Genomic DNA, 12,356 nt, shown 5'->3' with positions numbered 1-12,356 from the left:
TCACCAATAGTCACTGAAGCTATTCATGCACTAGTAATTCTTTTTGTTTCCCTGAGATGTTACATAAGTGTATGTGCCAGTAATTAATATACATACATTGTTTATAAAAAAAAAGGAAAACGAATTCAAGGTTTATTGTAACCGGTAGATAACAACTCCGCTCATGTGTAACAAACAAGATCCACATGAAACCTAGGACCCATCCACTTCAGTATCACAGCGATAGCATCGAGTCATGTAACACTTTGCTAGTATAAAAGCACCTAGCATACACATTCAAGGGTTCCTTTTCACACTGTCCATATTCCGCTCCAGCCATCCAGCCCCATATGGAACCTGTAGTCCTGCTCCTGCATGCATTATGGAGAAAATACAGTTTACATGGGCAAGTTGTCTGTGTCAAAAATTTCAAAGATTGATGTGTCTAAAACTTGAGTCAATCAGTAATTGTTTCAGTTTTGATTCATAAGATACGGTTTTTGTCTCACATGGAACCATTTGAGCTCCTGACCTACTGCAATTTAGAGGATTATATCCTGGAAGAGAAACAGACTGCACATGCTGACTTTCTGGGAGCAAGGTATTTGAAATGAATTACATTAATTACACTGATGAAAACCTTCCAAAATTGAAGAACATAGCACACCTCGGATGCAATTCAAGAATATGACAAATGAGTTTCCTTCACTTCAATCAGGGTCAAGTGGCCACTAATGGAAGCAGCCGTCAATCACTAACAAGACATTTCATGCAGTTTTGGTCAAATTTAATTGTTGCCCAAACAGCAAAAAGTAACTACCCTGTGGTCACATTTCCTGTCATGTATGGCAGAACGTAAGATAGGAAGCACACTGAGGCCGTCCAGGATCAGGATGCAGCACATGCACGTGGCTGATTGCTCCAGGAGTTAAGAGTCATAGGTGCTTTTGTTTAGGAGATAAGTTAGTCGGTTTGTTAGCTAGAGATATTAATATATTGGATTAGAATTCAGTTGAGTTTGTATTGAGGAAGCATTTGTAACTTGGCTTTACATATTAGGCCACATGTATTTGGGAAACCTCAAGCAATAGATTGAATATAGTTCCCCAATTCCCTGCTGTGCTCTCCTACCTAGCCTCTGTGCCATTGCTGGCGTCCAAGCCTTGACCTTGTGGCCCAGGTCCTCGCCCTCATACATCTTACAACCACGCATTGAGGAATCATCCAGCAACCAATCATCCACTGCCATCTCATTTCCGAACTCATAGTTTGGGCCACTTAACTAGGTGGTGGCACCTAGCACGCCTAGTCTCATTAAAAAACGATCAAGCACTAGATATGCACAAGGATCAAATTACCAGTTCACTTGTATGCTTGTAAGCATGGCAATAGAACAGATGCATGCCTTTAACTATGTGGACTGTACAAGTCAACTAAAACAGAAGGGGATTTTCGAATTTGGTAATTCCATGGAAGATTGCTCGTTGTGTTATACTAGCAATAATATAGGGTCACTTCACTAATCCATCTAAGCATTTTAGTATCATGTGCACAGAATTTTTAACCTTGCTTTTGTAATGCATATAGCAAGTTGCTGCCCTGAAAAATTTATACAAATATTGAAAACAATAAGCAAGTAATTCACCTTACTCCAGCATTAAGCAAAGCATTTTCTTCTCTGCGAAAATAAAAATAAACCAAATGACATCAGTTGACCACTTTGAATATTTTTTCTGAACAGGCATGCATATGGATGAATTGTATTCAACATTTGTAAGTAAGATTCTCACCCATCGCTCAACTTCTGATGCTGATTCAGAAAGTCTCCTCTGAAGAATAGATTTTTCTGCTTCACAGCTCTCTACATCAATATCTGCACAGATAAAAACCATTGAGAGCTGTTGCTGCTTCAAACCCTATGGGATATACAATGCTGTGTTTTGTATATTTGCATTACAAAGGTCTTTCAAAACACCATGAAAAAGGAGGACAGGTTTGGTCTTTACCATAATAGTAAGTTGATAGGATGTCGATACGCTCGATCGGCTGACAAAAGAAAGAAGAAAACATAGTACAGAACATTAAAGCTTCATTTGTCCAGCACACCCTAAAATACAATCAACAGATTGTGGATGAAGTCAAATATTTTCAATTATGCATTGTCAATGACATTGACAGGCAATCTGTATCAAAACAGACTGGAAAACTCTATTCAAATGAACACTTAAATGCAATAAGAAAACAAAAGTCATCATTTTAACAGGTTTTCCCCAGATATTTGCAGATATCTAAACAATCATACCAATAACCAAAGAACACAGAAGAAAATTCACTAAAAGAGCTAAACGCATAAAAGAACTGTCTTGCAGGTGGATACATACCATTACAAAAATGCCTTCTCTCTGGGTTGGAAGCCTCTCTAGTTTACTCAATGCATCGTCACCTTTAGTGACCCTCCCGAATACAGCATACTGAAATTTGTTATGTGCCAATCTCAATCAGTGACATAGATGATATTGATCATAAAAGGCTTTGATGTAGTGTTAAACACCTGGCCATCAAGGTGCGGTGAATCGCCCAGAAGGATAGAAAAGGAAGAGCCAGCGCTGTCTGGATCAGAGTGCCTTGTGGAAGGAATGAAAATATTTACATGTATGAGATAACTATTACCTTACATGCAAAGGAAACTAAAAAAAATGTTTTCCAGAGCTTTGTTATTTCAACATACATTGCATTCCTCTGGATATGCACAACTACAAATAGAAGTATGGAAAGTAGTGATCTTAATCTTTTTTCCAGATAAATAAACAACTTAATAACCATAGTTGAAGTTTTCAAGTGCGTAGAAAAATACTACATGCTCATCTATTTTAGGCCAGAACCAGAAGGCTTAAAGGTGATATGTTAGAAGTATAAACAGAGAGCACCTTCCCATGGAGAGGATTCCCCTGACATGCTTCACACTACTAAATTCACCAACAATTGTTTTCTCTGCTTCTCTTTTCTGCTCTGCATTCATAGGGGCAGTTCGACCTGACATAACATCAGCAACTTGTGCAACAAAACCCTTGTCAACCTAGAAAAGGCAGAAATACATTGCGTTGTTAATTGATAAGGTAGCTCACACAAAACTAGAGATTTGTGTTTACAGGTAGTAAATAAAAGTGACTAGAACTGATGAATACCCGGAAGAAGTGATTTGTGTTGTAGCACCCAAGCCGCACAAGTTTGAAAATGTGTTCGACGGTCTTAGGTGCAACATGAGGAAAGAAGCCAAACTCAATATCACCATAATTCGTCTGCAGGTAAAATTACAACAGAAGTAATCAGATGTACAGATCAGAACAGGAAGAAATACTGCAGAAAGGTAAAAATGGTAATTAGTAGCGCTGTAAATTCTGAGTCCCCTAACTGGCCAGATATGCCACTTCGGAATGACTGAATCAGTTCCGAGCTGATAATAAGCATTTGTGAAGTCGTATACAAATCATGTAAATGCTACAGTTTTATTAGTAAATATTCAACTGATGTAATTTTGGGCATGGAGTGATGCAAATTGCAAGGTGATACCCAAAGGACCAGAACCGATAAGTAAACCAGGCTGGCAGCTTGAGTGAATCGTGTGGAGAACAGAAGACACCATCTACCTAATGGGAGATTAGGAGTAACCAAGGAAATCATATGTCTGAAGAGAAGAATATGCAACATGGTATCAGTGTTCTTGGAAGAATCTTGACACCGCCATGCAATGGAATTACAGCCAGGTTTGCCAGTTTAGCACTCTTATCCGCTAGTTGTGCATTCCTAGCATACAAATCTTCCCACCAGTAAAGCAACAGCAAGTTAAGCACTGCAATCCAGATTCCTGTCCAGGGCTCCAGGCACTCTAATTCCTCATCCAGCAGCTCTTAAATGCAACTCAGCAGCCATTTCCTTCCACATTGCTGTGGTTTTGAACCGACTCTCGAACGAAATCTCGCAAGAGCAAGCCCAGCGTAACCGACTCACACTGATTCTCTCCCAGATCCTCCTCCCACAGCTCTCAAATCACACTAATTATCTCCCAGATGCTCCCACAGCTCTCAAACACCTAGCGAATTTGATGTCCTTGGGGCCGTTTCCTACCTCCAAAGGCTACCAAAGATCGCTCCTTTGGAACGAATTTCGGAGCAATAGACATCGGGGTTGGGCGAATCTACCAGTCGCAGTTGGAATAGCAAGGGGAGTAGAGGAGATGGCGGGTGACCTGGAAGACGACGCGCGCGGATCCGAGGTTGGGGTCGGAGGAGTAGAACGTGGAGGCGCCGTCCGCGCAGACGGCCGCGACGACGAGGACCGCCGCTGCGGCGGCCGCGGCGCGGCGGAGAAGCACCGCCATTTTTATCTTTTTTTATTTTTCCTTCCCCTTTTGCCCCCGCTGGTTTTGACGTTTTGTTGTGCTTGTGCAAAGACGAAAACGCACATTTGGCAAAAATAAATAAAAAATAAAAAAACAAAGTTCAGGTCCATTTCGTGATCTGGAAACCATATGACAATTTTTGGAAAAAAGAAACCTCAAAGCTATGCATTTAGATATACTTACTCCGTCCCATAATAAATGCATTTCTAGAGTACAATTTTCCCCAAAACAAATGCATATCTACGTATAAGACAGCATAACTTTATTTGTCTTTTTCTACCTTTTCTCTTTTCAAAGTGTAATAATTGTATCTTTCTAGGAGTATATTTGTAAATTCTAACTAATATTGTTATCTTCACCAAAATCATAGAAGTGCACTTATTTTGAGACGGAGGGAGTACACTATGGTCCTGTTCGTTTCGCTGAAATTTTGCTTATGCTGAAATATTGTGAGAGGAAAACATTGTTCGTTCGTTGAAAGTACTGCTGAAGTAGCGATGAAAAACACGACGTATATCTAGAACTCTAAAAACATAGTAAAAAACAATGTACCTAAAAGTTAAAATATTTTTCAATTTAGGACAGAAGCCACACAATGTTTTAGACATAAAAAACACTTGTTTGTTTTGATGCTTAATGCTCCTTGTAATGTAGCTTATTATATCCATCTACGTTGGTAAAGCATTATCAACCTTACTATCGTTAGTCAAAATTTGGAAGCATTCATAAGGGGTGAGTTTTCCTTGTAGAGAGGAGAGTCTTAGATAGATCTTTGAGACATCATGTTATTTTCAAAATCACAATCTATTCTTAGGCTCCGTTCGCTTCGCTGAAAAAACAAGCTGAAACACTGTTTTGGTTGAAAAAACAAGTTGAAAAGTACGGATTATAAGAGAAGCGAACATGGCCTTATACATAGAAGTGTAGTGTACTCTCTAATCTCATCAATGTTATTCTCGAGTCAGACTAGTACATAGAAACATGTTTTTTTGCTGACCCTTCCTATTCTTGAATTACACTAGTATAGAAACGATTCATAATCACTATATGCCACCTATTATCCATGTCTTATGTAATACACAAACCCGTACTTTATTTCCTACTTTCCTTTAATCATTTGTTTTTCTAGGGACATTCACTCAAGATATTAAATTTTGATTGAGTTGATTTAACTTCTACTACTTTATACTTAGCTATAGTCGGAAAAATATTATGGAAAGAAAAGGCAGCGGTTGGATTGATAGAAAGGAACTCCAATAGCCAATTCCGATCCTACAGCATTGTGGAATCGGTTCCGTATATAATTTTTATGATTAATTACAGGCAATGGCCCTGATTGGTTCTGCTTAGGGGAGCTTCCAACTTCCGGCTCGAGAGAGGGGCACGCGAGGCACGGCAGTGTAAGCTTGTCATGTTTAGTACTAGGAGCCCACGTGGAGGATTTTGCATCCGTAATGAATAATTTAATGGACACATTAAAAATACTCTACACTTTCCAAGTGGATGGACCGGGAATATATATCCTGTGCTCGCGTGCATTACGTGCTCCCGTTCAAAAAAAAAAAACATTCAACCAGAAATATAAATGGATAGATGATGTATAAGGACCTATGTTCATTTTAGAATGGTTAAAATCTTGTACAAGTAGAAATAAAAAGGAGATAATAATCATGATATAATGACTGGGTCGGGTGCATTGTTTGCCTGGATCCGCAACCTGCATCAACTACATCTTGATTTTCTCTTTTTTTTTTGTTCCTCTATGTACAAGATTTTTTTTTAATTCTCAAAATCTGCATGAAGATGGATCCTTACATCATCTCTCCTTAGGTATTTTTGGAAGAATTTTTCAAAGCACTGTTTCATAGGTTTTTTCTAGATGGGAGCACGGGAGCACCTACAGGCATGGGGGGCCTAGGATATGTTCTCCAGTAACACTTTTTACTGGGATGGGGATAGGGAATGGGAAAAATGGATTGGGATAGCAGGACAGGGTATGGAATGGGTATGCTACTCTTTATTTTTCTATCTGTATTCATTTTCCATTATCCATACATGGGATCAGATCTATCACACCCCTTGTTTCCCTATATATCCCACTCTACATTTCCCAATATCCAAACGGCGCCTAGATGGATGTATAAAAGAAACACCTCGAAAGTTCAGCCAGTGCATTTCTACTCTACTGAAAACATAAATTTTAGCATCACAAATTATTATTATTCTTAGTCGACCAACATCCATAGTTGGTGAGACATATTGACTTCACCATCTTGATGAAACTGGTACATCAATTCGACAAGGGGCACACGCCCAGGTTTTTAGCCTAACAACAACATTTATCGCCCGTATGGCCAATCTTGGTATAAAGGCAGTGTGGGTTAGGGTTCTTGTACCCTAGAGCGTCACAATGCGCCCCACACAATATGTCGTCGCATGGAGAAAAATCGGTGCACCTACTACCTGCAAATATGATGTATTGCATTTCATTAGAGTGGGAACTTTTATATAGCTAAGTTGATGTAACACATTATTATGTGTAAAATAGAATACACATGCATATATGTGTGGTTGTATATAAATTATTACTACCTCTTGCTTCACAAGACGAGAATACCATAGCCATGACAATAAGGGTTGCAAAGCATAGAGCCTTGGCATCCTTGTTGAGAAGTGCCATCAGGGAGAGCTGATTCTTGATTTCCTTGTGTTACTCTTATTATGTTTCAATTGTGTGTGGCATCGCCTCCTTGCCCATTCTATTCTATATAGGGGTGGGGGCGGTGGCAAATTTGGAATCCCATTAATGCATTAAATTATGCTCCTCTAGTGTGTATGGCACTTATTTATTTGCTGCTTAATTGTTTAGATAATTTATTGATAGCCATACCTTTTTTCTAAGGGGGATATTGGATTCATACTAAAGTGTAATTGTGTAGGTTGACCCCATGGTTTGTTACGATACAAGGAAAAATGGATTGCTGCTATATTTACAATAGCGAAAAATGAAAATTTTCAATTCGCGTTGGGCTCACACTAGGCCTGATTTATTTTGGGCCTGTTTTTCTTGCCCATTCCCACCCAACTACTTGAGCGGACCTGCCTTTTGGAGCTTTTTTTTTGGGCTAGACTAGACTGTGGGCCAACCAGGCCTAATAAAATTCTCAAGCCTCGTGTCACTCTATTTATGGAAATACATACAAATGATAGACCTTTCTATATATAGCAGCATAGCTGCATTACTATTAAAAAAATACTAATCACTTGCATTGTATGATGAGGTGCAGGTAGGATTATGGTCTACTACTAGAGTTGAGCCAAATGGACCACCATTTAAATAGGCAAGGCATATAAAAAGTCAGGCTATTATGCTGATGTGTGTGGTGGATTAGTTTGGAAGTAAAGAAAGAAAGGCCATCATGGGTAAGAACTAGGAGTAGTATATATATAAATGAATAAAAAAGCTAGGGAGAAAGTTTCAATAATTCTTTCTCAGAAGGAGTGTTATGCATGCATAGGCTGCAGTGTAGTAAACCTAGCTAATACCGCTAAATGGATAAATTCTCTTCCTCTCTCTCTCAAAGCATCCATCTACAACGATGCAAGTGGAAAAGGCTAGTGACCAACTGTTTTTAGGAATATTTTGGTGACGGGAGAGAGTAGGAATTTGGCCACTTTTCCGCGCATGACGGCACGAGGCATTTGTACCCTTGCGGTGGGCCCGCCCCCCGGCCCCGGCCGGGTTTCACACCAGGGCGGCAAAGCATGCTTGATGCGTCCTAGCTGCCGCTGCTCTCACCCCCAGGCACTCCATTGAAAACCATCAGCTAGCGTTTTGGCATCGATCGCCTTTGAGGTGTTCTTGGTTTGTAAGCAATCAACCACCTTTGCTGCTTGCTCTCTCTCCCCTGTGTCTGTCTGTGTGGTGCATGGAAAAGGCAGATATGATGGACGTTAGCTAGCTAGCTAGGGTGCCAGCTGCTTCGACACTTGACTTGTCATGTATACCAAGCTACTACTAAAGCATGGGTTCAAAAGACTTTTCTCGAAGGGCAGAAAAGATATCACCTTGTGTTACTTGTCAGTGTGCGGGAGCAAGCAATCTAGCTTTTTTTTTAAAAAAAAAAGGAAACGTGTCCGTGCAGATCATGTGCACTTGCATGGAAGCTAGGATCGGAGTTGGTGGTTGCCCACCAAGGCCATCAACATCATCAGTGCATTAACCATGCATGGTAATCGGTAAATACTCTATTATATTATCCCAACACAGTTAACAATGCATGCATGCGCGGGCACGCGGGGGACGGAAAATGGTGCATGTGACAGGATGCATCATCATGCATCAAATATCAGCTGCCTCACTAGTCAAAAGTGGACGGATTGGGAGTGCACTTACGCCCCAATCCACTCACGAGCGCGCACGACTTCTTCTCCGGGTAAAGGCCACCAACGCCAACGAGAAAAACTAACCAACAACCTAATCAGCCCTGCCCACAAGTTAAACACGTCTCGTCCCTCACATCTGTCCTGTCGTCCCGTTGACACGTGTCTTGTTACGACGCCATCGCTCCCAACAAACAATCTTATGCATGTGTCACGTTTGTTGTCCTCTCCCCCAATGCGATGGACACTACTTCTACATACATTTGTTATTGGGATTATTATTGTTCGTGGGTGGGCTCACTGCTACCAAAATAATTTTAGAAGACGTGTGTTTTTATTAACAGAAATGGTCAAAAAGTGTTGACGTCTCCAAAAAAAAAGTAAATTTTAGAAGCGACTAGCCCATTTAAGGAGACAACCCAAAATGCACCACACCTTCAGTAAATTGATTTACAGAGGCGAGCTTCTTAAGATAACCACCTCCGTAAATATGACTTATTTATAGAAGTGGCCCTCTTAAAAGGCCTACCACTGTTAAAAAAACAAAAGCCTAGTTTACAACGAGTAAACCCTAATAAGCCAGCACCGGCCCCCTTCTCGTGATCACAACCCCAGTCCTTATCCACCGCCCCCAGATTTTTTTTGTCTTGGTAGGTCCCAAAGGCTCCACCTCTCTCAGACGAGCTCGTAGCCTCCCACCCTATGAGCTGCCACCCACCGCCTCAACTTCACCGCCCTAGCTCCCCCTACCCTCAATCGCCTCTCCTCCGCTACCTCACTAGAGCGCCTGGACGCCAATGCCCTCCTTGGAGAGGATCTAGCTAGATGACGACACTATCCCCTAGGCATCATCCACTTCGGCAACTGCACATGCTCTTGCCCTTTCTAGCGACAGCATTGGCCTAAAGGTGGAGGAGGCGAGCTCAGATAGATCTATGGCGAACACCGTACCCCTTCCCCTAGATCAGTCAAATTCCGTGGCTCATGCGATCCATGGCAAGGTTAGGGTGGCAGCATTGGCCGCTCTATCTTGTGCATATCAACGGCTGCAGCGCATCTAGGTGAGGCCCTAATCTCTCTCCCTCTTGCTCACTCGCCTCTCCATGCTCCTCACTCTCCCCTCTTCCACACAGTATGAATATAGTGTGAGCAGATCCATGATGGTGAGGGAGGCCTCCACAATAGCACGAGTGAACTCTGTGATGGCTAGGGCGCGCGACATCCACATTAGCGTGGGTGGGCTCCATGATGCTGGCAAGGCAGCAATGGCATGTAGGCATGGGTGGGTTCCACGATAGTGGCAGGGAAGCAATGACATGGGTGGGCTCCACAACAGTAACGGGGCAGCAACGACATTGATGGGCTTCATGGGTTCAGCAGTGGGTTCAAGAGCGGGATCGATGATGGTCTTGTAGCTTTTTTGGTTTTTTGAATCTATTTATACTGGCAAACATTGTGACCACCTCTGTAAAAGCTTGCTTAATAAACACCAACAAATAGAGGCAGGGGCGTCATCCGCCTCTAGAAATGCTTTCTGACAGCCTCTGGAAATACTTTACTTATGCACTTTGTTCATACTATATGTATACTTCTTTCTTTTAGTAAACAATTTGGTGCTCAGACACTATAATAATCTCCTAATGAACACATATAATGTCTTTTCTAGGATAAATTAACTTACTTCTAATACAATTTGGTATAATCAATCCCTTATATTTCACAATGTCAATGATACAGGTGGTAGACCCTATGATCCACGAGACATTGATGGCAAGTAAGAGACAACAAATTTTTGCAATGGCCACTACTAAAAACATTTTTGGGATACGCCATCTTTTATTTCCATGGCAGTCAATAACTTGTCCCTGCTTATGTTGTAGAAACCGAATTTGAGAAACGGTTGGCATAAGATGACCGCCTCTAGAAATCATTTCCAGAGGTGTTTTCTGAAATGATTTGTAGAGGCGGTTAACATATATTTCTAGCGGTGGTTGGCCACATCTGAAAACTATCAAGTTCCAAAGGCATTTGCTCGGACAGAAGCAAAGCAATCGCCTCTAAAAAACCGATTTACCTACATTTAAAAATGGCCTTTTGTAGTAGGCCTTTGTTCTTGGACTAATATTTCTTTTATGTGTGTGGCCATGTTCTTTAGTTTCTTTCATACTATATGTGCAATCTTGTGATGAACAAAATTTGGTGCCTCGTCGCTATAATACTCTCATAGTGATGACAAGACTAGTGGCTAACAAATTTGCTTCTAGGCTGTTTTGATTGTGTACGTGTGGTCTAGTTTGTTTTGTTACCCCTATCGTTCTGAAGTCCAAACTACTACTGTCGGTGCAGAAAGTGACAAACAAGTAAATATTTATAGTTTTGTCGTACGTTGTGATTGGAGGTGGCCTAGCACTCAATGACACAGGGTTTATACTAGTTCAGGCAACATGCCCTACGTCCAGTTTGAGTCGGTCGGTGACTTTATTCCTGAGCCCAGGTGCTCGAAGTTTGCAGTGGGGTTACAAACAAGAAGGAGAAAGATGGGGTGTATGAGAGGTCCGGTCGGAAGGGCCGAGAGCGACAAGAACTCCACTATGAGCTAAGTGTTCAAGCGTGTGCTTGAGGTCCGAACCTGGCGGTTCTGTGATTGTGAGCTAGTGAACTTGATCGACCTAATGAATCTGGAATGCCTTGAATCGACCTAGATTGACTGAGTTTCTTGGGAGAGAGCGCATCTCCTTTTATAGATGAAGGGGATGGCCTTACAAGTGAGAGGGAGGGAGTACGTATGATTCTAAGCCTTGCTGCCCACGCCGGTAGGTACAGGATGATGGTAGGCGCCCATAATACTGTTGGTTGTCAGATGCACATGGGAGGTCACGTTGTCTTTGTTCGGGTATGGCAGATGTCGGTGCCTGCAATACTACTGATGCCCGGAGGCATGTGAGGGCTTTTACCATGTTCTCCTGGTACGGTAAATGTCGGCGCCCGCAATACTGTCGATGCCCAGAGGCATGTGGGGGGCTTTACCATATGAGAGTTAATGGCGCCCACAATACTATAGGAAAATGTTTGCGCCTACAACACTGTTTGTGTTAGGGCAGTTGCAAAGTACTGTTCCTGCAGGTGTACAGGGTACGATCCCTGGTATCGTGGTTTGACTTGTGCGCCTTGCCTTGCTTTCTCTGTTTGTTCCCTGGTTTCTTCCGAGCGGGCGTCCCCGGTTGGTTGGTTCCAGTCAGCTCTAACTACGTCAGTCTGAGAAGAGCAATGAGCAGGGTTTTGACATACCCCGGTCGGAGACGTGGGGTTGGAGTCAGAAGTAGCATTTTAGCTAGGCCTTCCGGTCGGAGAGGCCGTCCGGAGGCGACTGGAGTCGAAGCGGGCGCTCCGGTCGGAGAGGTGAGCCGGAGTCGGAAAACGGGCGCTGCACCTTCTCGGCTAGACCTTCCGGTCGGTGATTGGATTGCCCTTCTGGCCCGCTGTTTAGACTCTTGGGCCAACCCATGTGTTGTACGCTATCTGCTTGGGTCGAGCCTTTGCGAGGAAGCCGGTCCGCGAGGGACCCCGGGTTTATGAACCCGACAGGAGCCCCCGA

The 12,356-nt window shown here is 42.4% G+C and overlaps 1 protein-coding gene across 4 annotated transcripts; it reads right to left on the bottom strand.

Annotated features, from left to right (window-relative positions):
• Positions 1-4,398, bottom strand: LOC136482566 (peptidyl-prolyl cis-trans isomerase CYP23-like). Of its 4 annotated transcripts, none has more exons than XM_066479779.1 (9): positions 4,226-4,398; positions 3,165-3,278; positions 2,907-3,055; positions 2,531-2,603; positions 2,361-2,450; positions 1,986-2,025; positions 1,770-1,852; positions 1,625-1,657; positions 1-350 (listed from the first exon to the last, which is right to left on the bottom strand). In XM_066479779.1, exons 1-8 carry the CDS (start codon positions 4,355-4,357, stop codon positions 1,637-1,639), a joined length of 702 nt encoding a protein of 233 aa, XP_066335876.1. In that variant the 5' UTR covers positions 4,358-4,398; the 3' UTR covers positions 1-350; positions 1,625-1,636. The 4 variants fall into 4 exon arrangements, 3 of the variants coding, with proteins under 3 accessions (XP_066335876.1, XP_066335877.1, XP_066335878.1); XM_066479780.1 differs by having other exon boundaries at positions 1-344; XM_066479781.1 differs by having other exon boundaries at positions 3,165-3,227.
• Positions 4,399-12,356: the final 7,958 nt, after the last annotated feature.

Source organism: Miscanthus floridulus, chromosome 9 (genome assembly GCF_019320115.1).
Source record: "Miscanthus floridulus cultivar M001 chromosome 9, ASM1932011v1, whole genome shotgun sequence".
In the NCBI taxonomy this organism is placed as follows: domain Eukaryota; kingdom Viridiplantae; phylum Streptophyta; class Magnoliopsida; order Poales; family Poaceae; genus Miscanthus; species Miscanthus floridulus.
The sequence above is the reverse complement of the archived record's forward strand: the minus strand, read 5'-3'. Positions and strand labels throughout refer to the sequence as shown.

Excerpts from the sequence above, each read along its gene's own strand:
- LOC136482566 (XM_066479779.1), bottom strand. The coding sequence starts at position 4,357 with ATGGCGGTGCTTCTCCGCCGCGCCGCGGCCGCCGCAGCGGCGGTCCTC. Across the intron at positions 2,026-2,360 it reads GAGAAGGCATTTTTGTAATG|CCGATCGAGCGTATCGACAT; the intron begins GTATGTATCCAC and ends TTCTTTTGTCAG. Across the intron at positions 1,853-1,985 it reads CCTATCAACTTACTATTATG|ATATTGATGTAGAGAGCTGT; the intron begins GTAAAGACCAAA and ends TTATCTGTGCAG.